This window comes from Crocodylus porosus, unplaced genomic scaffold, assembly GCF_001723895.1.
Source record: "Crocodylus porosus isolate Cpor-Errol unplaced genomic scaffold, CroPor_comp1, whole genome shotgun sequence".
Taxonomy (NCBI): Eukaryota; Metazoa; Chordata; order Crocodylia; family Crocodylidae; genus Crocodylus; species Crocodylus porosus.
Window position 1 is genome coordinate 100,914,093 of NW_017728947.1, and position 25,782 is coordinate 100,939,874.

Sequence of the window (25,782 nt, forward strand, 5' to 3'; positions counted from 1 at the left end):
GCAGATGTGAGGGGCCAGCCCAGCTCTCTGAAGCAGACAGCCCTCTCCAGGGCTGCAAAGCTTCTGGGATGCTGCGGGACTCTGGTTTAATGTAAACTGGGAAAAGCCCAGGTCCAAAGCCATAGGCTTGATTATTATTTTTTTTTTGCAAGAGCTTCATTTACAACATACATGTTGCCTTCAGCTGAAGTCCTGCCTACAGAGTGCTTGCTGGATTGGGACCGATGTTTGGAAAGAAAATAAATACAGTTTGGTTTTCATCTTGTTTACACTGGTGTGCATCAGGAGTAACTCCATATATTTCAGTGCAATTCTACATGTGTAAAACTGTTTTAAGTAAGAGGAGGCCCAGGCCCATCCACTTAAATTTTCTCCTTGTTATGCTTTTCTGTGTTACTTCTTTGTGAAGCTGCCTTTTGTTGTTATATTTAGAAATCGTACCAACTTATGCTCTTGTATCATGCACTTTTCCAGTGATCTTCCCTAATGATTTTTTTTGCCTTAGATCGGGGTGCCAAATTCACCCTGGATCCTGGGGGCTCCTCTAGGTCCAGATCCATGGAGCCAACAACAGCTACAGTGGGTCTAGGGGTCAGGTGATACCAGTGAAAATCAGAGGCCCCCCATATCCATCAGGGTTCAGGGTATTACTGGTGGACCAGATGCATCAGTTCTGCAGATACCTCTGCCTTAAATTTATTTGTTTGGGTTTTTATTTGTCCTTGTGTTTTCACTTTATGATTTTCAATATCCTCTTTTTGTCTCTTTCTGCAACCCCAGTTTGTACATATGATTTTACAATTACTTTGCCACTGGAGCAAGGCAGAATTACCAGGTTGTCCATGATTACAAAGGTCAGTATCCAGAGACTGGAGAGACTCAGGAAGCTTGGAAACATGGCTGAGTTTAGCTTTGGACCTCAAATTTTATATAATGGGTTAAGAGCTTTATGTAATGCTTATTTAAAACTGGTAATGGGTTAACCAGGAGTTTTGTACATCAGAATCTAATGCATTGGGAATTTATCTTCAATATAATTTGGACAAGCCCTAATTTATTTAAAATCATGCAGATGTTTCCTGAGCTTCTGCCATATGGTCACAGTAGGGAGCAGTTATCCATGTGTCAGAATAGAGGAGGGGGCTTGCCCTCAGGAGTGACAGAACTCCACTCCATATACCTTCTGGGGCAAGGGGGCAAGAAGGTGTTATACCACCTCTGGCTTATCTATTCCCTGGAGCAACTTGGAAAAGCCTTGTAGGGCAAAAATGTGACATGACACCCCTGCTTATTATTTCCTCCCCCCCTACTTCAGGTTGTCTCCCTTCAAGCCATTGAGACACCTTCCTGAAAGTTCCCTTACCATCTGTGTTCAGACTGTGTGGATTTGTGCTTCTGGCTAGCCCATCTCCCTCCTGCTTCAACAGACCTAGTGCAGAACTTTTACTTCTGCATCAGCAGGCATCTGCCATGCCCTAAATTTAACCTGCTCTCTGGTGTCATGTAAAGAATCATAAAGACTTTTATGTGTAAAATAAGAAAGGAAGATAACTGGAGTTTGAGCCCATCAGTTTTCAACATAGACACTTTAAAACTCCTGACTGTGGATACTGTTGTGATGGGAATCTTATGAATACCTCAGAGAAATGCAAACACTTGGCTTCATCCCAACTTTGTTCTCCGACTTCCTGGACTGAGAAATGGAGTGGGTTGTGTTACTTCAGGCCCGGTGCATTCCTAGGCCATACTATACTATTTTTTCCTGGCTTTGGGACTGCCGCTGAGGAAATAAGCTCTGCCACTTGTTCCAGTTGGATTGCACCGTGACCTGCAGTTAGATAGGGTAGGGCTAGAGACAGACATTACACATAAACTGGTTTAATTGATCAGAAACTGGTTTAAACTTGTTACAGAACAGACATTCAGTGCATATAAACCAGTCTGAAAATGGCTGAAACTGGTTTGAGATAAACCTGGTTGTGTGTAGTATCAGACTTAACTGATTTTTGGGTCAGACCAGCTTATGCAATGTCTGCCCCAGACCCCTTCCTGGTTTAAGTTAAATCAGAGTCCCCCCAGCATTCTGGCATGCTCTCTGGGCTGGGCGGGGCTCTCTGCTCCAGGGAGCTGGGCTGGCCCCTCCCCCCTGCTCCCCAGCTGCAGCTCTGGCAGAGACTGCATGTACAGCAGGGTCTGCCTGGCTTCCTCCTGCTCCCCACTCCCCCTCAACATCCCTGCTGAAGCAGGGATTCCCCCTCCCTTTGGCCTTATACAGACACCTCTCAGCATTAGCTAGCAGACCTCATGCTGGCTACAGTTCGTGCTGTGGTAGATGGGACAAAGGCAGACCGGACTATGCTGGCTTAGGGCTTTTTGAAACTAATCAACAGGTAGCTGGTAATGTCCCTGTGTTCCTTCCTTTGAAAAAAATTGTTTAAGAAGAGCTTGAACTAATGGAGAGAGGCTTTGTTTTCTGGCGGGGTGATAAACGCTGTGGTATCAATTCTTTGCTGGGCTCCTCAGAAGAGGGGGAACCCCTCTCTAATCAGAGCATCCTGCGGGGGGCCTGGTCATGCCCCTCCTTCAGCTCAGCACTGTAGAAGGGAAGTGAGAGCTGCTCTAGCGCCCCCCTGCTTCTAGCCTGAGCCACTGCAGGCATGTGCCTACATTTCTGGGATGTGTGTGTAGTTACAAACGGGTTTAGCCTAGCCAGGTTAGACTAACCTGCAAAGATTGAATAAATTCAGGCTCAGGCTTTTTGAATGTCTGCCCTAGCCTAGATGGTTAGATAGCAGCTCCTGAATAGCTTTGAGTATGTCACATGTCATGTCCCCCACCTCCCACCTTGGCTGAATCAGGTTTGCAATATGAGTGACAGTGCAAAGCTGCCCTTAACTTTGATTTCTGAAGGTAAGGGTGGCCAGCCCACAGCACGTCACAAGTGGCATGGGCAGCCTCTGTGTGGCACGCAGCAAATAGGTGCAGAAGCAGGGAATGCATCCATGGGTCAGGCAGGGGGCAGAGAGCAGAGCAACAGATCCGGCAGGGGAAGGGAACTGGATTGATGTTTGGGAAGGGTGCAGAGCTTACCTTGTGTCATGCTTACCTGAAAGGTTGCCCCCCCCACTTTTCTACAGGCTCCCCAGGGCTAATGAGCACCATTGACAATTACCCTGTTTGCATATTGTTATGGCTGGTTTGGAGGTTCAACAGGGACATGTCTTAGTCTGCAAGGGAGCTTTTCGACAGGGACAAGGTATAACAGTTCCAGTGTCCTGACTTGATTCTTTCTCTCTTGCCACAGCACCTCTAAGGGCTGATTCGGTGCCCTCCTCCACCCTAGCATTCAGTCTGCTGAATGTGAAAAATGCCCGAAGCAAGATTTCTAAAAGTGCTGGCCTAGTTGTACTCTCCTTGTGGTCAATAGGAACGTGACTTCAGTGGGAGTGGAGCTAAGCCAGGGTTGAGCAATTTTGAAATCCTTCCCTTGAGAATTAGCCAGTTTCCAAAGGGTTAAGATCTTTATTATGTAGCTGAATGGTTCTTTATTAAACCTATATATTAAGGAGCAGAAGGTTGTGACATTTAAGTATTCAGTGAAGTCAGTAACAGTTACAACAGGGGTGTGATTTCTCCATTTGGTCATGAGTGATTGATGATAATTTAGTAAACAGTGAAAGCACCGTTCCTGTTTAGCAGCCTACTGGAGTCTTCTCCCTGTGCAGACTTGTTACAGTGTAAAAAAAAAAAAAAAAAAAAAAATCCTCCAACAAACCTGTTCCCACTTCTCTGGAGAATTATACTTTCAGGAGACATCCTCCAGAAGCAAGTAGCATGAGAATGCTGAGCTGAGGGAAATACATGGGGGTCATTCTCAAACTAATTTATCTTCCTTTTAACCCTTCAGGACCCCCAGAAGAAATTAGCCCAACATTGTGGAGTGACAAATTGCAATGTGTAGGAGTGTCATGTTTTCTTTGTTCAGTTTTCCTGTTTCAGAGTGAGTGATGTGGACTTGCCAGGTTTCCCAGCATCTGAGCTGGCTTTTCTTGAATCGGTATGTGCCTGGGACTGTGCCTTACTTGTGTATCCACCTTTTCTGAAACTTCTTGTCTTTCTGTTTTTTTCTTGTTCCCTTATCCTTTTTCAGCTTCACTCCCCACTTTTGCTGCTTTCTTTGCCTTTTCCAGAATGGTCTAAAGAATGTCTCTGCTGGCAGGACAGTGAATGGTCCGAGACCTTTTCACCCACCAATCGCTCCTTTGTCCTTGCCTTTCCTGTCTTTCCTCCTTTGCTTCTCTCTGTAGTTTTCCTCAGCCATATTGACACCATCCCTTTAGTGTTTCAGTCTCACTGCATCTCTCTCTTTGTTTCATATGTGGTTAGAAAACATTCTCTCTAAAAAGCTCTCTGTGCTGGTTACAAGGGCTTATTTTCTCTAGGCGTACTCCCTGCTGTTTGGATGCTGTACCTGTGCTTGCTTGAAGCACTTACGGTAATCAGTTCTGCCATCCAGCTCCCCACCAGCAGATAGGATGAGTGGGAAGAGGATCATTGATTAGAAGGAGTACTTCATGAGCAGAGCGCTTTTGGCATTTCTCACTAGGTGTTTGCTACCCTCCATCTTTACCAGTGCTTTTAAGGCCTGACGCAATGCCTATTAATTAACCAAGAGTTTTTTTCCTGATGACAGCAATCCTCCTCCTCCTCTTCTGTCACCCTGTTCAAATGTGGGTCCAAAGATGGGCCCATGCAGTGCAATGAGCACTAGATTTAACTCTTAAAATAACGTGTTCAAAAGTACCTAAGTGATATAAGTGCCTGAGTTCAAAAGCTTCAAACGTTTAGGATCCCAAGTCTGACTAAAAGTCAGTGTAATTTTGACTACTAAATACTTATGTTTTGAAAATGAGACTTGGACTCCTAAATTACTTAGACACTTGTTATCTATGTTGTGAAAAATATTATCTATACTGTGTAAAAAGCTATTACTGATTACGTGGGCACCGAAGCTTTCTTTCTCATAAGTCAATGTACTGACTTGTTAGGAGGAGAGTAGAAAATCACAGTGTTGGGTCAATGATGTGGAGTTAAGATGATGCAAACAATACCTGAAATGAATCTTAAAGTTTGAAAAACCTTGTTTTTCTCAGGTTGTCAATATATATGGCAAAAATGATTTTACCTCTGAGTCCAAGAGTTGTAATTGAGTAATTAAAGACTTAATGAAAAGATATGGATTGTCTTTAAATGAATTAGTGAAATAATGCATCTTGCATGCCTCATTCAATTTTTTCTCTCTCTGAGAATCAATGTGTCCTCCTTGAAATCTCACTTGCCCTTCTTTTGATGTATATCTGCTTTCTAGAGCAAAGAATAGGATTCTTTCACTTACCTGGAGACAGGGCTTTAACTCTTCAAAACTGACCAGCTGTTTTAGTCACTGAAAATTTTGGATGTCAAACAGAGCTACCTTAGGGAGAGGTCTCTTGTTTGGAATAGATTGAGTTACACTCGATCTAAAATTCAGGGCTATTTAAAATATCTCAAGTTGAGCATCTGATAGTTGAAGTTTTTGGAGTTGCTAGTTATTTTGGGGATTTAGGACTTGAGGATTCCAGACAGGGTAAAACCTGGTGTTACCCATTTCCCAGGTTAGCTTCTTGGACGGTATGATAAATCCATTCTTATTATATGCATACCAGACATAAAAATGTCCTGTTCAGCAAAAGACCTGTATTAAATGAATAGCTTTTAAGGAAGTTGACTTGCTAGAAGGCTTGAGATGTGGTGCACAAAAGGTTATCCAGTCAACAGATTCTACTGAGTCCTCATAAATCTCTGTTAACTATGGCCATGAAATTCCATGAAGTATCGTGTTAGCTGTGCAGATTTCACTTTTAGCTTTATATTAAGAGGTCATTGCAGACAAAATACAGTAGCTGAGAAACACGTTGCTGCTTCTATAATAATTCTTCTTCTGTATTACTTTGTAACTTCAATATGTGATTCTCCTACTTGCAAAAGACTGCTGCCCAAACCCCAGTTCTGCTGAAGACAATGGAAATGTAGTAGGGACCAGAATGGGCCCTGTAATTTTAATTTGAAACAGTAGAATCATGGAATCATAGAAAATTAGGGTTGGCAGGGACTTCAGGAGGTTATCTAGTTTAACCCCCTGCTCAAAGCAGGACCCTCCCCAACTAGATCATTCCAGGCACTGCTTTGTTGACCGGAGCCTTAAATCCTCCAGGGATGCAGATTCCACCTTTCTGGGTAACCTGTTCCGGTGCTTTTCCATCCCCCTGGTGAAAGATTTTTTTTCATAATATCCGACCTAAACTTCCCTTGCTGCAACTTGAGACCATTGCTGCTTGTTCTGTCATCTGCCACCACTGAGAACAGTAGCCCCAGTAGAAGCTCTAAATGGAGTTTCTGAATTCTCTTCCTGTGAGATTCTATGTCTTAGCCTCCAGTTTCTTAAACCAGGTTTATATAAATGTTTTTAGTGAACTGTTCTGGAAAGAGCATCAACTATATGCTATTTAGGAAGAAATTTTACCGCATGGTCACGTTGGTATGGACTGAGGGGGTGGAGGTGAAGGGGGAGTGGGGGTTGCCTTCCTCTATAGCGGGAGGTGGGGGGCATGGCCCGCTACCCTTGTAGAGGCAGGCCAATGACTTCCATGGTTCCCCTGCTTTACCTGTGGCAGGTTAGGGTGTTATGTCGATGTTGTGTCAAGGTTGATGATAGTCTTGTGTAGAGATCTGTATGGGGTAGTTTGGATAGGGATGATCCTGCTTCAGGCAGGGGGTTGACCTAGATGACCTCTGGAGGTCTCTTCCAGCTCTACTTCTCTGTCTTTATGATATTATAAGAAACAAAACAAACAACTCTCTTTGCAGACCAGACCCTTTGGAAGTGCTGAGCCCATTTTTTTTCCCCTGTTGATTGTGGTGGTATTTGGGAACATGTCACCAAGGGCTCCATCCAGAAATGGGCCCTTACATGTAGTACCATGAAGTGTTTCAGAAGTGCCTGAAGGAAAGGAAGTTCTTTGCTTGATGTCTGAACAATTTTATATTTCCTTCTCTCTTGAGGAAAAACACATTTTGAATTTTGTAAGATACAAGAAAGATAACGATGTGCATGTAAGTGTGAAGATACTTGTTACCATGTTAGTGTAACAGTTTATAAAACATGATCTACAGCAGGACAGAATTTAAAGTTTGGTGGCATCCCAGGGAGTATTTAATTGCAGTTGTGTTTCATTACAAGGCTGTCTTCCTTTTTTGGAATTTATTTTAGCTAATTAGTTGGAAATGTCAGAGTAGTATTTCAGATGACAGAAGCATCATATATCATCATACATGAAGCAATTAACTCTTTTGACAAATATTTATTGTGGTGTCATCTTTAATTAAGTCTCTTGTACTCTTGGACAGACAGCAGGCTTTCCTATAAAAGGACATCTTCCTTCCTCTATGGATGTGCATTTGCGCATACTGTCACTGAGCTTGTACAGGCTTAATGGAAGCTGGCACTGAAAGAGTTAATGGGCCTAAACATCAGTATAATGACACTATTCTACAGAAGAGACTTCACAGAAATTTTGGCCAAAGAACGAAAAAAATCTCAAGCCAGAAACTCCTCTGAACACTACTGATTTTTGGATAGTACGCTGAAAAGCATGTATCCCCAGATACTTGTTCTTTGTCCAGATATCATTTACAGAAGAAAGAAATGTAACATTCTTGTCCCACTAAAACCATCAATATGGGAAAAACCAGAGAACACGCGCTTGCATAAAAGTCTCTCTCTTTTTATCAATATTTTTACTCGGTTCTTGTGGTCACCCATGTGAAACATGTTACAAACGTGACTGTTTGGTTGGTTCCTTTTAAACAGATAGGTCTCATAGATGATGCGCCTCTGAGAAATAATTTCTGACAGTTATAACTGAACCAGATAAACAGTTCTGCCAGCTACAAAATAACACTGTAAAACAAAAGGGTTCTGCTTATCGTTTTCCATTTCTTCATGCTTGTCAAAGTGTTTAAGTGTGCATTACCCATAACAAAGGGTCTCCGTATTACTTTGCTTGTCTGCCGTAGTCATGGGTTTAACCTTCTCCACTGCAGGGCCCTCTATGCCATGGTTGTCCACCTCCATTACTTTGTCTTTATATTTTAAGTATGGCTTACAAAGGCGTGCTTGAGATGCGCCACTTGAAAAGTTAGGCTGGCGCAGTTACTTAATACATCTATGTCTGTTTTACTTTCTTTCAGGCAGAAACAGCACCGGAGAGCGGCAGAGATGGTCCTAATGTCCAAGTCACCTCAGGGCAGAACAACTCCGACCCAGCTGGAGCAGGCAGCTCTTTGATCTCACAGAGTTTGGTTGCTCCTGCCGGGGTCTCCGCAGGTACTTCAGCTGCAGCGTCGTTCTTCATAAGGTAGTTTTCGCCTTTATGATTATGCAGTTGGTAATGCATGTTAATAGTTGCATGCTAAAGTGGTTTTGACCATGCACCCTGCAGAACGGTTCCACATGGGATGCTGGTGGCTGAAAAGTGAAATTAAATGGCCTCTCTGAACTCTGGCTTTGTACATAGCTGAGAAGTGAGGCATCTCAATGGAGTAATATTTTGCTCTCGGGGGGCTTCAAATCTTAATTGGATAACCACAGAGAATGTGTATATTGATCTCAATCCAGTCCCTAGTGGATATTTCTGCTTATAACAATATGCTACTTGGTAGGCTTCCTTGGCGCAGAGGCTGAAATAGCAGTAGTTTTGCCTATCTGAATTAAGCTGTGCATCCTCTAGCCATATATAGTATTTAATTCATTCATCAGTGTTTGTGCGTATGAGTGAGATACGCATGTAAACCTCCTGCTAGGCGCTGGATGGCAGTAACAAGGGCCACATTCAAATGAAGGGGTTAAACACTAACTTTTCAAATTTAGCTTGAGCCACTACTCAGAAATATGAACAAAGTTCCCCACCTGCAATGAAAAGTTCAATTAAAACAGGGTTTATTACAAGGGAAAAGGGGAGCAAACACACACCTTAATGAAAAAACCCAACTACTAAAACTTAACTATAACTTAAAACAATTCAGTCACCGGCAAACCAACCTGGGGAGCTACCACCTAGCCCAGTCAGTTGGGAAGGGAGACCCACTTAAGGCTGAATTTCTACCCCTGGTGTAGCTCCATCAGCTATGCTAGCCAAAATAGTCTGTGCTGGGTAGGGAGTAGGGGTGTGTGAAATGGGCTGTATTCGATTCAGATTTGGATTTGAACTGGGGACAGTGATCCAATTTGTTGATTTGGATCACTTTCCCCTATTTGATACGGCCAAATCTGAATCTGAAGATTTGATGCTGATTCAGAGAATCACCGATTCAGCCATAGACACAGCTTTAAATGTTTTTTCTACATACCTTGAGGTACCAGCGTGGCTCGTGAACACTGTGATGCTGGGGCAGATGGAGCGTCCCACAGGAGTGTGGCCCCCCCCCATGTGCTCAGTGCCGATCCCAGGAGTGGACTGGAATTATTTCAGAGCCATTTCTGGGGCTGCTGCCGAGTGTGCTGGGGACCCCCCTGCACTCCTGTGGGACGCTCCATCCGCCCCACCATCTCAGCATTCACGAGCTGCCTGCTACCTTGAGGTATGTAGAAAAAATATTTAAAGCTGTGTCTATGGCCAAATCTCTGAATCTTTCCATATCGATTCAGAGGGTTCCAATTAGATTCAGAGAGATTAAAGGGTTTCCTGATCCAATTTGGATTAAGAGATTTGGCCACTGAATTGGGCTGAGTTGAATTGGGGACCAGAGCTTCGCATAGCCCTAGTAGGGAGGCCTGCATGGGATTTGCTGCTACTGATGCTAGGTAGAGCAGCTAGGATGCTAGGGTGTGCCATTTTGGCTACTAGAGGGTGCTGCTAGGGTATGATAGGGAGCACTGCTCTGGCTGTGGCCTCCAGTGGTCACTGCCTCTTCTCTTGTGCTGCTGGTGCCATCACTCCTTTGTGCTGCTGGGGTCTCTGTCACTCCTCTGCATGGCTAGTGTTTGGCACCGCTCTTCCTCTTGTGCTCATTTTCAAGATCATAAGCAGCCCCACCTCTTTTAGACTTTGCCCTACATCCATGGTAGGGTCAAGGATTTTTTCAGCTCTTTTAACTATAGTGAGTTGCAGGCTTTCATCTAAGCCCACTATAGAGTCCTGTGATGAGAAGCACTTTCACTCTGAGGAGTTGATTACAGCCATCCAGGAAGTGACTTGTCTAAAATCTCTCTACTCATCATCATTATGCTTTGCCCTAACACTGAGGGACATCCTCCTGCCAACCTGCACATCTCGCAACGAGGGCTGATCTTTTAGTGACCATTGCGTAACTTCGCATTAGCAACATTTACATGCCTACAAACTTCGCCGCTTTGGAAGAGAGGGCTGGTGGACACAAAATCTGATCCACCTGCTCTTTATAATTGTAAACTTCAACCTCAAACAGTATAACCCAACCCCACAAACAGTGGAAATAGGTTAGAGTAGCACTCAAGCATGCATACTAACCAGGCTGTGCAGCTAGAGTACACAAAGTTACCATTATAGAACATAACCAGAGTCAAATGTGTGGAGAGTAAGCTGGGTTACACTTCTTTTCAGAAGCCTTTCCTCTAAAGAAGTACTAAAATGTTCTTCTCTTGTGGACTGTTAATTAGCCCAGAGCCAGTGTTGTCTGTGTCTGTGTTAGACCTTTTGTGCATGATGGGTTCAGCTGTATTCTCCAAGATGTTTACATGTACTGTCTTGTAAAATCAGATGCTGGTTTGATTTTGTGCACCTGCAGTCGCTGATTGTACAAGATGTACCAGAAGGAGCAACCCTTCGTTCTATAGACAGATAGTGCTTACACAACCTTTGCTCATGAGCAGCAGAAGATGAATATGCATCCACATTGAGAGATTTTCTTTTCATCAGTCCAAAATGGGGAAATCATATTTTCATCGGGTCAGATTTTATTTGGGAAAATTGAAAAACAGCTTTTATTTAGATTGTTATGTAGTGAAATAACATAGGCATTTTAACTGCATTTTTTGCCATGATTGGTAACAAAATTGGTTCTTGCATTAAAACCTTACATTTCCAGGCATGCTTTGAGAAAATTGCTAGGAAAAAAATGATAGAATTCTCACAGTGAGCGCTTATCATGAAAACAGTTTTTTAAACTTAATTTTGAAAAAAGCTGGTGCTTTTAATTATTGATATTAAGTAAATGGACCAAACTATCAAGTAGGTAGTAAGTTCAAATTTAAAAAATGACAGCACACATTTAGAGCTTTGTTGCTTTTCAAACTCTTTCCTACTGAAAACAGATCATGTAACCTAGTGTTAGAAAAGATGCATCTCCAAATGGCATTTAGAAGCGTTTTAGACTGGTAAAACTTTCTAATAACACAGGTGGAACATCATATTGTGGTCTTTTTCTTTTGCCCTTTTGCAACATCTCTGCTGTAGTTGTTTTAAATGAAACTAATCTGTGAAAGTCATGCAAGTTCAGGGTTATAACTTCACTGTAAACAAATGTCTGAAATAATAGTAAAGGGTAGAGGGAAGTAACAGCCTTTTCTGTTTAGCAGGGTTTTTTTCTTCGCTGTGGAAGATCCTCATCAATTATTGCAGCATCTTTTGAAATCAGTGGAAAGACTTTCATTGACATTTGTACACTTTAGATCCAGCCCTAAATACTTTCTGTGAATTCATCTTTGTCCTCAAATTTTTACAGCTTTGGCAGATAAATTCTGGTAAAACATTGTAATAGTGATTAATTATGCGGTTTGTCATCTGGGAAAATCCTTTCTGTTCTCTTTTTAACTTGATAACTGAGCAGGTTGAATTTTTTTTTGCAAATTATATATATTATGGTTTACATAGGGTAGTTTGGATAGGGCTGATCCTGCCTCAAGTAGCAGGTTGGACTAAATGGCCTCTGGAGGTCCCTTCTAGCCCTACTTCTCTATGTCTTTATGATATAAAAAACAAAACAACTCTCTTTGCAGACCAGAGCCTTGGAAGTGCCAAGCTCATTTCCCCCCCACCAGTTGACTGTGTTGGTATTTGGAAACAGGTCACGGGGCACTTGGCACCATCCAAAAATGGGCCCTTAAATGTATTACCACTAAGTGTTTCAGAAGTGTATGTGTGTGTGTGTGTGTGTATAGCTGAAAAATAGTCTAATGAAAAACAAAATTTTCTAAACAATGATCAGTCATCTAAGTGTTTTATTTGTATATTTATTTTTGCAATATTTCTCTGGTATTTTCAGTAAGATCCAGATTCTGTTCCACCTCTTTCAAATCCCTGAAAGACTTAATATGAAAGGCAGGTGGATTCTCTTCCTCCTTGCTGCTTTTTAATGACTCCATTTTTGGACCCTTTAAATAGCATGTTACAAAAATATTTGCATTAATGAAATGGCAGCCAACTTTTTCTGGCTACGGGTTGGGATGATCCACATTGGGTCAGAGGAGGGTGGGTGGGAGGGGGCTGGAACCCACCTGCAGCCAGGGCTTTGTCCTGTTGCTGAAGCCCTATGTCCACCAGCTGTGTCCAGCCTGCAGGGGCCATAGGTTGCTAGCTAACTGCACTAAAGGAGCTTCAGGACCTTGAACAAGGTGGAATAGAATCACACTTGAGCTCTGAAGTCGGTTGAGATGGCCAGTCGATGGAACGGGATCTGGCCCTATGTATTTAATAATATGACTTCTGAAATTTCCCATTTACCAAAACCCAGGTCTTAATGAAAATCTGTTTCAAGTAAAAGCAAATGTTGAAAAGCTGTATTTAAAAAAAAAAAAATCTTATTAAAAGAAGTAGGTTATAGTTATTGCAGAGTGTCACAAAAATGAAAAATGGGCTCTGAATTGAAAGCTACTTCAGAAGCAGTTTAAACAGGTATTGTTGGACTGGGAAATGGGAGTAAAATAGGATTGAGCTGGGGCTGGTGCGTCTCACCAGTATGCTTTAGTCCCAGGTCTGGCCAGGGGACATACCTTCACGAGTGCCAAGGATAAATGGATTCCCCTGTTACTTCTCAAACCACGTGTCCTTTAGATGACTCCTTTTTTCCATTGGAGAGTGAAGTTGGCAGGAACAGTGGAATCAGAGATCACAGGTCATGATATCACCTGAATATTTTCTACAATTTTAACTGGCCATCAGGCTGGTGCTGGTCTTTCCTCACAATTTCTTCATTTCATGTATACCCCCTCCACCTATCTTTCACATTATCTAGCTTCTTTCCCTTCCTTTCCCTTATTACTATTCCCTGCCTTGTTCCCCTGAGACCCTTCCTTTATTACCGCATCTCCTTTCCTTTTATCTTTTTCTTTAGCTATTCCTGTCTCATGTAAACTGCTCTGTTCTGGACAAAATGTAAGAAGAGTTACGGCCGTTTGCTGCCATCACATCATTCTCCCTACTTGCATCTCCTACCCCTCCCCTTCCCATATGTCTGTCATTGTTATTTAGACGATATGTACTTTGGGCCAGGGACTGTTTATTATACTGTATTTGTGCAGTGGCTGTCATAGTGGGGCTTGGTTAATGAGCAGGGCTATCAAAATGCAAATAAATAACGATAACTGCCCTTACATTAAAAGCTGCATCTCTGAATGCTGCAGGTTCTCCTTTCAGTCGCTGGTTGTTGCCACACCTTGGCATCTGTTTTTTTTTTTTGCTCTCATCATTTGCTCTTTGTGCAAAACTGTAACCTCGTGTTTGTAACCTCATTATCATTAGTCGCTCTGAAGCTGGTAAACAAGGGCTCATATCCTTAGAGGGGGAAGAATAATAAAGTTCTGCTGCACAATACTTACCTAGTCGTAAGGTGTACTCAGGCTTCAAAATGAAAATCATTTTAGACACCCCTGGCACAGAATGTATTTATTTAGTTGTTATTTAGTTAAGGATACTGTATGTGTGCAGACAATCTGCATGTTAAATAAAGAGCTCTTTCTCATTTTAATGGCTTGCTCGGTTTCTTCAAGCTTAATTATGTTCTACTTTTGTTTTTACTGTGGTCATTTATTCATTAGCCTGAAATGCAAAGTGTCTAAAGTGGAAGTGTTCAGTACCCAAAATTAAATGTAAAAAAAAAAAAAGAAGAGTAGAAGCAAGTGTGCAAGCAGAATGAAATAATAAAATAAAATAGACCCCTGGCTTCTGGGCTGTCTTCTCAGGATTATTTCTGTTATTATCCAATGTCTGTCTAATGGAAGATGCATAGACAGTTCAGGGAGCATGGAATGGAGCCCAGGTTGTTCATCTAAATGCCCTGACTACGAGGCTGCAGTGTCAGGCTCCAGTTTGCTGGTTCTTATGTCCCCAGGACTGTTAAGTACTTGCCTGCACAGTGGTCCAGCTTTCTAGGGTTCATGCCTGAGAAATGGGAGTGCTAGGTTTGGATCGCCTTAGACTGAAGAAGGCCTACAATTCAGGTTTTCCACATTCTGGGAGGCTGGTTAAGTAAAAGACAGGCTTTGTCGCCACCACCTACTCCTCTGGTCAAGTGCTTGCATGAAAACAGCTGCGGGTTCTGTGCATTTTACTAACTAATGCTGTAGGTGTGTGTTAGGCATGTGATGGGATTGTACCTGCCTCCGCCTCCCAGGGCCATGGGCATGAATTAGGCATTGTTCTGCATTGTGCCTGGACAACAGTGGAGCTTGGGAAGGAGCTCCATGCCTAGTTGCTCAAACTGGGGCACATCACTATGTGTAGAAGCCTCGGTTTAAGTGCCTGGATCTTAAGCTGGTGGAGGTGCCTGAGCCAGGCCCTGAGTCGGGCACCTAAGGTTGGACGAAGAGTGGGAGGGGAGTTCAGATGCTCCCTCTGTGTGCTGGCTGTAGTCACCTCCTTACTGAGCAGCTGGGTGATCTGGATAATCCTTAGGGCGCACCTAGGTCTCTCCATTCACTGAAAGTAGGTGCCGAACCCTGTAGACACGGATCACACTCCTTGGTCAAAGTGTCTACATTTTGTATCTTGCAACACCTAAGTGGAAGTACCTGAATGGTAAGTCTGGATCTGGCAGCAGAAACCTCAAGTCCACCAAAATCTGCCATTTTAGGTGCCTCATTTACCAGACTGGATCTGACCCATAGTACTATTGATTTGGCTCACTCCTGTTGCTGTTGCACTCCTTACCAACGTTACAGAATAAAAAAAAAAGGTTTGTTGGTAGTATAAGGTGATGATAAGTTTTAAGACTCTTTTGTTAGTGGAGCACCCAAGGGAGAGGGAGCACTGTTGCCTGAAGAGCAGGAAGGGAAATGGGAGAGAGGAGGAGGGTAAGAATGAGAGTCCACTTAGGGGAAGAGGTTAATTGCCTATTTGCCAAAAGGGAAAACACCGCTCCCTTGAGAGAGAGAGAAATTGAGCCCCTTAAAAATTGAAGCCATCACCATTAATCTGCTATTTGTGTCTTTTGGTGACTTGTGACGATTTGTGGCGGTGACATCTGTATGCCTTGTTGGGGAGCCTGTATTTTAAGGAAAACATTTGTGGCCAGTTCTGGAGCAGGAAGGCAAGACTTATGTATGATTGGAGCAAGCTGTCGGGCAAGATGGTTAGTAAGGAGCTCTGGGGGTTTAAAACTGGCACATGATGGGTGGAGAAATGGCAACATGTTAAGCAGCTCTTCTACACTTTTAATCTTGTCAGTGCATCTTTTCATCTTTCCAAACTAGCTTGTGAGAGAGGCTTTTTTTTCCTTGTTATAATAGGTGCCTCTTATCATGTTCCATACTTTTCAAGGAGTTTGTATACTTGCCATTTGGTCATGAGACTGGGTTTGCCACTAAAAGTAAATGTATTGCATCTATATATTAGCATATATATATCTTTTCCCCCTCCATTAATATAGCACATACATATCTTTTTAAAAAAAGGAAAACTATCAGTGGTTGGTGCATCCTGGCACCCACTGTGTATAGTTATGTTGCTTCAGGAGCCTGCATGCTACCTCCTGAAATGGATGTGATGTAGGTATTGCAGGGCACTACTGGGTGTGAGTTTAGCTTACTGCTCTTCTGGGAGTGAGTTTAGCATACTGGCAATCAGCCAGCCCTGGAGTAAGGTGCACCAGGTCTGGGAGAGAGACTGCAAGAGTCGGCCTGGCAGGCTCCACAACAGCACTTCCTCACGTAGTCTTGAAGTAGTATAGACAAGTCCATTTTCTCCTTGAAGTTAATCAGGTGTCTGTCCAGTTATCCTGTTTACTTGGTGGCTGAAGCAAGACTTGGAGATCTCAGGTAATACTTCCAGGCTTCCAGGTAGCTTGTATTAGTTGGATTACTTGGGTGTATTTGAAAGTGTTACATTGAGGTCCCAGTTCACTGGTGTACACCCATTTAAATTGAGAAAACTGGAGTAAAGCAGTGGTGAAGTAGGTTCATTATTTTTCTGTTGACTGTATACTGTTGAGTCTGCAAGAAAGCTGTGTCTGTTTATTTACACGTGGCATAAGAGATTAAATGTGGTGTGCTTTTTACTTGGAAAAAAAACAGGAAACTTTTTTTTTAAAAAAAATTCATCAGTCCCTTTGCTTATGAAGAACATAAAACATAGACTGGGTATTGGAATTGAATACATTTTTAAAAAAAATAAACTTAGGCACTTTGTAGATTCTCAATACTCAATCATATTTTAATGCTTGTGAGTTGTGGATTAAAGAATCTAATTATTCACTAATGAGCAGTAATGGTACATATAAACCAAGGGTCACTATCCTATTACAGGCACCTGATGGTTCGCTGATAAGCATTTGGTCATTAGATTGACCATAAAATACAGTCAATAATTGAGGTTACCCATAGAGCAGACACCTTATCAGCTTTAGGCATGGTGGGACAGCTTGTCAGTACTCGGTATACTGATTGTTCTGTGACTGAGCATATGATTAGGGTATTGAAGCCGTCTGTATCTAATGAAACTGCAAGAAAGGCATAGCAATATTAACACAACCACTAAATGACTAATGTGTTTTTCTTCCAAGCCTCAGACACTTCAATTAGTTCCAATAAACTGTGATCTAGTGTAGCAGTAGGTTCAGCGCTTCAGATATGTTGTGTACAAGCTTTCATTACAGTAATCTCAATTTGGAATGTTTTGCGGACAGAGACAATGATTATGGAAAGAAAACTGTGTGGCTTTGGATGAAAATCTGATGGAAGTAATAAAGACTATTGCTGGCTTCAAATTTTGCTGTTTATTTTCACATTTTAAGTTAAAATACTTTCCACGGCACTAGGTGGTGTTTGGATTTATAAGATAAAGCCATTTGCAGCAAATTTTAAAGTTTCTGTATTCTGCCATTCATCTATGCAGCTCCCATAGACTTGCACGTGTGGATCTAAAGTCAGAATTTATTGCTTAGCATTTTGTGCCATATGAACAAGTTAAAATGTTCTAAGTCTTGAAGGCTTCTAGGGAGACGTGGCTTATTTGTAGTGTTTTATGACTGTCTGTTGGAAAACAGACCTCAGGACCCATGTATTTGTATTATATTTTTTCCATGAGGATGCCTTAACTTTTCATAAATTATTTAATACAGCACAGAATGCAAACTGCCTTTTGTCTATGAACTGCTGTTCAAGCTTCTATGATGTGACCTTGGAAAGTAACCATAGAAACATGTTAAAAGCATCAACCTAAAATCAGTAGTTCAGTATGACAGTGATGCAAATTCCATGAAAGAAGATTATGATGTATTAAGAATACTTGAGGCATATATTAACCTGTTAAACCTGATTACTCTGTGACTACCAGTACTTTCAGAATTTAATGGAGGGGAAAAAGAGAACAGCCAAAATGAACCATACGTTTTTCAAGTTGCTGTGTAAAAATGTTTGTGGCTAAATTATGCCAGTCTGTCATTCTAATTCTCAGACCTGTTAAATACAGCATTATTTTTTCCACTGAGTGCATATCATAGTTCATCAGTTTTCTGTATTTAATTGCTGTAAACTTTTTACTTTGTGTCCTGGCAGGTTTCACTGGTGTCATGGGTTTGTGCAGAGTTCGCCTAATTTTAAATCTGTTTGACAGATAAAGTAGATAACTGGGGTATGAGTAAATAGTTCAAAAGAAGGTGAAAGGAATGTGCGACTTGTCACATACCGAGTTAGACGTCTCAGTGCTGCCTAGTGTTCGTTCTGGCTAGTCTGAGAGTCTGAAACAGAAGTCTTTCACACTGCTAAGCTAACAGGAGTGAATTCTGGGAATGCAAACGCAACAGTCAGTTGCTTTCAATCTCCTCATTAAACAAAATCCACACCCAAGAAATCATACGCTTTCTCTTTAGATTTAAGGTTTTCCAGCGTATGAATTAATTATCCAGAAAAGACCAATTGACGCTGTCCCACTGAATAGATCCTCATGCCCAGGTATATTTCATCTTTCTAGTGCAGTGTAGTAGCCAGAGCAAGCTAGGAACAGAGCCATTTTCAGGAGTGTAACGGCTGATTGGTATTAATGATCCTCAGTTACTAGTTGGAACTGCGGCCCATTCTCATTAAACCTCAAACAATGTTCCTGCCACTTTTGTTACTGCTTATTTATGATTTGGAGGCACATCATCTTTTTTTAATGTTAATGCCCAGCAACGCTTATACCTGCTTGGCAAACTGGCACTTGAGCATAGGACCAGATGATAGTGTCCAAAGCCACAGCTTTCCATAGGGAGTTGTGTGGAGCTGCCATGTCCTTGGAAGACCGCTTTGGAGATTGTACCTCAGGCTTGCATAGGGTCTTGAGCCTCTCCCAGCTATGTGAATTAGCTGGGGAGAGGGTTAGCATCTACCTGGGTGATAGATGGGTGTTAAATGCCCAGCTCTGTCGATGACAGTGCCTGAGTATCCTTTTGTACCTTTAAATCCCTCCCCTTCCCTTCCTCCACCCCTGAAAATCTTCTGGGATGGAGCAGATTTCTGCCCACAGTCTATTGGCTCTGCCTTCTGACATGGGAGGGCATGCCCCTTCTTGGCATCCTTTTCATCTTGGTGAGAACTTGGACTGATTGGGTAGGACTTCATAGGGGTATGAAAACAGAGGGAGCTTTCTTGGCTTTATGGCCAAGCTCGGGACTCTCCCAGTCTTGCTCAGGCCACTCTGTGCCTGTTGGGATGTAGTTGCTGGCTATCTCTATGGCATAATCTGACGTGTCAGTTGGGCAGGACACATTATAAGGATTCCTGACAACTGGCTCCCAAAACGGGTCCTGTATGACCAGCTCGCTGATGGTCACCATCTTAGAGGTGGGCAGGAGAAGAGACTCAAAGACACCTTGAAGGCCAATCTGAAGAATGTGATATTAGCAACAATACTTAAGAGCTGAGCCCTGAACTGAGTACCAAATCACCCCCAGTGGCACCAGGAGGCACAATAAGGTAACTCATGAACAAACTTGAGCAAAGTTGCCTCGTTATGGAGGCAGATAGACAAGACAGGCAAAGGGAAGGAGCTGTGACCTGACTTTACCAGGACCCATTCCTTCTTCTAGGAACTATATGCCATATCTGCAGTCAAAGACATGGATCTCAGATTGGCCTGGACTCTCTGATGACTCCTGTGTTGACTGGTAGATTGTAATCCACCTATCGAGGAACTGCTTGCTGATGATGAGAATAAACATACGTGGCACAGTGTTACGCAGGTGTGGGGAAATGGCAATAGGCTGGAGCAGGAAATGTGGAATTGGACAACATCTCATACCATTCTAGGAAAGCTTAAGTTTTCCTAGTTGCTGTGGCTGCATAACGTTGTATGTAATTAAGAACAAACAAAACAATGGATGTTTTCCTTGTATCCTGTTTAATGTTAACTCATGAGGGGAATATTGTAACACATCTGAACTAGAAAAACAAGCAGGCTTTGCTCTTTAAGGCAGAATTGGCTCTCCGAAGCCTCAGATCCAGGAAGCCTTGAAGAGCTGAACATCATTATTGATATTATCGCTACTATAACAACATACATTTGTGTAGTGCTTTAAAAGCATAGATGAAACCTGGTTTCTCTCCTCGGAGAGCTTGCCTATGGAGAGTTGGAGAGTGACGTGGCAAACAAAAGACCATTTGCAGGACAATGCTTCAGGAAAGGGAGGGTGTAGAGAAGTTGCAGCCGTCAGGAGGAGAGTGAAGGTAGCATCAGCAGAAGGGAGCTGAGACAAGGGGAGCAGCAGGGAAGTCAGGGAGGTTAATAGACTGGAGATCAGAAAAGGACCGAGTGATTAGATGGGGGAGGGGGGAATGCGCGATGTCAGAGGATAGCAAACAGTGGTCAGAGATGGGGCGTTCAGAGAGACTAGGAAGTGAACGGTGTGGAGCATGGCTGTGATGCTGAGTAGGGGAGTCGAGTCTGAGCCATTGATCAAGGTTAACAAGAAGCACATAGGGCCAGTGGGATCAGAAGGGTCATCACCGTGGAAAATGGAGTCACGCAAGATGAGGGAAGGGGATCATGGGGAGAGCTAGGGAGAGAGCCTGCCAGGCATGAAAAGCAGGGAAATAAGAGAAAAGTAAGGACAGAGGAGAAGGAGGCTTAGCTGTAAGGGAGATGCAGATGCAAGATGGAAAGGAGGGGTAAGCTGGGAATGGCAAAGCAGTGCAAAGGGGTGTGGGAGCGGGGGATCAGTGCCAGCATTGTAGCCCTTAGGTTGGCCAGGTGGGGGCACTGGGGGCGGGGGAGGAAGGCAGCAGCTAGAACCGAGTTGAAGGGAGAGCGCCAGGCTTTGGTGAATGCAAGGATATGCAGGTCAGAAGAGCAGGCAGCAGAGGCCCATATGCTGGGAAAAAAATGTATATATAAACAAAAATAAAATAAAAATAACACTTGTTTCAAAGGGCCTGGATGGGCGAAGGGATCACGCAGATGGGATCAGGGCCCACTTTTTTCGGCATGCTGGTGTTCATGCCATCAGGCCCTGCTGGTTGTATGGGTTGGGCCTGGAAGCAGTGCTGTGTTTGCTCCCCTAGGAGGTGGAAGTGGGGAGGCATGCTCCCTGGGGCTTTCCCAGCGTCTCCTGCTGGGTTAGGGAATTTAGTGGTTGTAAATGGGAGGTCTAGGCACTGCTGTTCTAAGGCTTCAAATTTCAGTGATAAAACTGTTGAAGAACAGTACTATCCTATGTGAAACACCTTAGTTGCTTGCAGGAAAGGAGTGGGGATTCTACAGGGAGCAAAGGAGGAAGAATTAGAGCCGTTATGCCTGGCAGAAAGCTTTAAAAAATCATGCGGTAAGTGCACGGCTTGCCCATCGAGGATGTAGAAGTACTCTGGAAGGCACTTGCTGCATACTTGCTAGCAACAACAAATGTCCTGTGATTGTTTCTGTTTCACCGTATGATATCACAAGTGTGGAATTTGTAGTCAAGCAAACACTTCCCATCTTCATGGCTATCTGCTTTCCTTATAGGACCTTTTACCTTGTGGCTAGCCCATCAGGAGAGCAGCCTGGCTAAATAAAACCCAGGTTTGTGGAGCACTAGATGCTGGCTCCAGTGAGGAGCAGTGACTCACGGAGCTGCTGCAGGCTAGGGCAGTCCAAGTCCATTAGCTTCAGGCGTAGTTGCTAACCTTGCTGCTGGCTGTATGTTTTGAAACATTCATGAGACATGGGAGGGAGAGCTAGGTTGAATCGGTTGAAATCAAAACATCTCATAAATATGCGCGAGGGAGAACCCAAGATCCTGAGCTTGAGTTTACAGCGGATGGCATGATGTGACTGGACAGCATGGGCATACTGGAGACAGTGGGAAGCACAAGGGTTGGAGTGAGTGCAGTCTTTTAAATGGGCAGAGCCCAAGGCATCTGCAAGGAATCTTGGCCCCAGTCCTATGGATATTTGACCTCATTCTTCCTTTCCTTGGCATTCCTTGTTTCATTTTTTCCCCATGTGGTTGGGGGCTTTTTGTATTTTCTGACTCTTCTCTTTTTATTTTGAGCTTGATTGCCCTGCTTTTGCTTCCCTGCTGAACACCATTTATTTGCTACCTAATGACTACATATATTTTTCTTCCCTGCTATCCACAGCCCTTCTCCCATCCCCCTGAACTGACTTTGAGGAGCTTTTTTTCTCCCCCTAAAAAGAGCTGCTTGTTCTTTCCTGTCTGCTTTGAATTTTCATTTTGTGGAGTTTTTAACTCCTGAACTTCAGCCCATTCTTTGATTCCTGTTTCTTAGGTTTCCCCAGTCCTAGCTTAGCAGCAGTGGCAGCTGCAGTGGTTTTGCTGCAGTCAGAAGGAAGCATTCCATAGGTAAAATGATAATCAGGACTTTCCAGCAGCTGTAATTTGACAGTTTGCACCTGTTTCTTTTAACTTTATTGGTGACTTTCAGGCTCTTATATGCAATTATATATTTAACTATTGTAATGCCTTATTCTGACTGACAGACTCCACAGTTGGCACAATGAAATCCACCTTACTTGAATGTTTGGCTCTCATTGTTGAGCTGTAGTCTGAATTACTGGGTATTTTATCACATGCACTGTGTAAACTGCAAAGCAGGCAGACTCTTAAGCAACACTGTACTAAGTAGGCTGCTTTGTTTGCCCTTGTTAATGTTCCCCAAAAAGGAGAGATGTATTTGAAATACCTTTAGTGATAGCATAGTAGATAAACAGCACTTACTATAATTCATAATGACAACATAGCCTCACTGCAAAAGAATACACCGTCAGCATAGTTTCAATGTGGTTCCTTCTGCAGAAGCCCAGGGGGTAGTCCAGGTGTGGGATGGTGCTGAATCTGAGCCCTGCATTCCCTGTGCAGGTTTTGCTGCAGCCCAGTGGAAGTCCAAAATTAATACTCATTGGAGGGAACTAATTCAAGGGAAGTTGAGTAGCATAAAATAAACCCATTGTAAGTGCTAGTAATGAAATCAGCTGCAAAGAGAATAAATCCCCAAATGGTCTTAAGTGTAATGTAGAGCATATATCGTTTCTTTTTAGCAGCTCTTCAGACTTAGCAGTGCACCCCAATACAGTGCTTCAAACAATAACGCCCCCTTATCAATGAGTCGGAGATGATGGCAAAAGGTTTTGGTAACTTCTTTTGCAATACGTTGCAGTGGTCGATGCATTTCACTAATGTGCTAAGTGCTTTTTCAGTATGAAAAATGCCTACCTTTGCTGGAGCTGAATCGAGGAATCTTGGGTCCAAAATCTTTCAATACCTCTCATTCATAACAGCTCTTCCTAGGCTACATATAGTGACAGGAGAACAGGAGTATTACAGTTCCCTGCTAAGTAATGTTTTAAATTTGATGGTATAATTTCAGTCCATTATGCACTTGTGAAGAACCTTTTCAGAACTACTTTGGCTTAGAGAGAGGTAGTTAGCTGTCTTACTCTACCTTGCCTTCTACTTTGGCTTAAATTAATCACAGCAACACCAGGCCCTCCAAGTCCCCCCTCCATTTAAAAAAGTTTGTGTGTGGTCAGCACTTTTGCAATTCCATGACTTCCACTGTGTCATTTAAAGCTGCCAGTGCCTATTGAACATATGTGGAATAAGTAAATGGCCCTTTGAGAACTATTTTGCAAGTATAAATGCCAGCACTCGGATGAAAAATCAGAGGTAAAATCAGAGTAAATTTTGGATGGGCCCATTGAGATGCAGGTGTGAGGTAATCATCTATTTTGAACTGTTCATGGCTAAGAGAGAGAGACAGGTGGGAACAAGGTAGCAATAAGGGCAAACCGCATTAGATTTTGTTCAGTAATGTAGAGCCTAGGTTAAAACATGTGGACTTGTATCCAGGCTGGTAGTGTGGGGAGATGGGGGGGGATAGAAGCATGGAAACACTGGTTTAGACCAGTCCATTTATTTCATTTTTTTTGTCTGACAATGGCAAGTAGCACAGTGGAGCTTCTCTTAGCAGTGACCTTTGCTTCTCTCATTGTGTCCTGCCTCCTTACCCCCCCCATTGGTGAGTTGAACGAAGATCAGCCAACAAGTATACCATTGCTTTTTATACCCAGCTGTTTTTGATAAATAACACAGAATTTAGTATCTTCATTAACAAATAACCTATTGCTGGAGAAGTTTTCTTAGCTCTATCTTCTTTCTGTGTACGAGGAATTGGGATTGCAGGGCTAATGTTAAGTGCTCTGTTTATATAATTACTTCAGTAATGAATAGTTAGTTAGTGCAATTGTTTCTCTTTCATTACTTTTCTAGTTTAAAAATGTCTAGTGCTCTTCTTTTTGGAATACAAATGTGAGTAAAGTTCTGTTTCCTGAACCATACTGTTTCACGATGCTATGTCTAGTAAAGGCTGGGCAATAAAACTTAACGTTTTTGTCTAATGTGGATGAAGTTCTGCCTGCTTTAGCTTGGTTTGTTCATTCAATAGGGTGAGGTAGTATTGTTGGTTTTGAGGGAACTACATTTTCTGTGTGTAGCTATCTGTGTTGTGTATAGCTCAAGAGCTGACACATTTTGATAGCAGGCGTTGACAGTACTGTTTACATAAAGGTTAATGTATGTGGGTTTTCAGCAGTTTGTTAGGCTGTAATCATCGAGTGAGTATGGAAGTACTGCAATGTATTTGTCAGCTTGTGGTTTGTTTTACATCATCAGTGAGCAGAGTTAGTAAAGGTAGGAGGCAAGCCCCAGCAACTGTCATAGAATCACAGAAAATTAGGATTGGAAGGGACCTCAGGAGGTCATCTAGTCTAACTCCTGCTTAAAGCAGGACTGTTCCCACCTATATCATATCAAGGCTTTGTGTAGGCAGGTCTTAAAAACCTCCAAGGAGATTGGAGATTCTGCAGCCTCTCTGGGTGACCTGTTCCAGTGCTTCCCATACCCATTCTAGTGCTTTACTAGTTGTTACTATGAAACATGAATCATATAGTGCCAATGCTCAGCAGCCATAAAGCTGTCATAAAGCAGTAACCAAGGTTTGCTCATGGCACAAGGGATTTCTTGGGTGGGGTGAAGCTGTATAGCAGGACTGTCCAACTGAGGGGAGCTGAGGGTCAGTCTGGGACACATGATGCAGTGGTGGGGGAGAAGGTTCGGGGGTACTTGCATGGGCACATGGTGGAGTTTGGAGTGGGGAGGGTTGAGTGTGGTATGGTGGGGGTGAGGGTCATGGGCCCACGGTGCAGTGGGAGCATGTTGTAGGTGTGTGGTGCAGTGGTGGGCAGGGGAGAGTCCAAGAAGGGCTGTGGGTCTCCCTTCTGTGCCTCGTGGGGCAAGTAGCCCCTGGCTGCTTGGAAGCTGGACAGCTCTGATTTGATAGCAACTTAAGGGACTGCTTTGGACTTCAGTTGACTGAGGCCTTGGGGGAGCATAAAATTTGCTTTTCATGTCATACTTAGTGCAGCTGAGAATTTGGCCCATCATTTTTGATTAGGAAAATATATGAAGCACAGCTGCCTATTGTTATCCTAGATCTAAGTACAGAAATCCCAGCTTTGTTTCTAGAATTACCCAAAATGTCCTTGATGGCACCAGAAAATTAAAAGGGCTGCAGCTCAAACTCAGAGTGAAATTTAAACCTGAAATACGGGATTATCCTACTTCATCTAAGAGGCAAGGCATGGACTTACTCTTATGCTGGAGAGTTCTTCTCCAAAACATCAGCTATGAGTAATATGTTTTGACATTTTATAAATCTCGATCAAACTGCAGTAATGGAAGCCCTTATAAAAATGTCACCTTTTGATTTTGCATGTTGTGAAATAGCAAATACTCAGCTGA

General features: G+C 42.9%; 1 protein-coding gene across 1 annotated transcript in view; it reads left to right on the forward strand.

The window, feature by feature from the left end:
• Positions 1 to 25,782, forward strand: part of KIF26A (kinesin family member 26A) — a 144,843-nt gene that overhangs the window by 65,943 nt on the left and 53,118 nt on the right. The window contains exon 5 of the mRNA XM_019551159.1: positions 8,290 to 8,456. Within this exon, the coding sequence (XP_019406704.1) occupies positions 8,290 to 8,456 (167 nt within the window). The remainder of the gene's footprint in view (positions 1 to 8,289; positions 8,457 to 25,782) is intronic.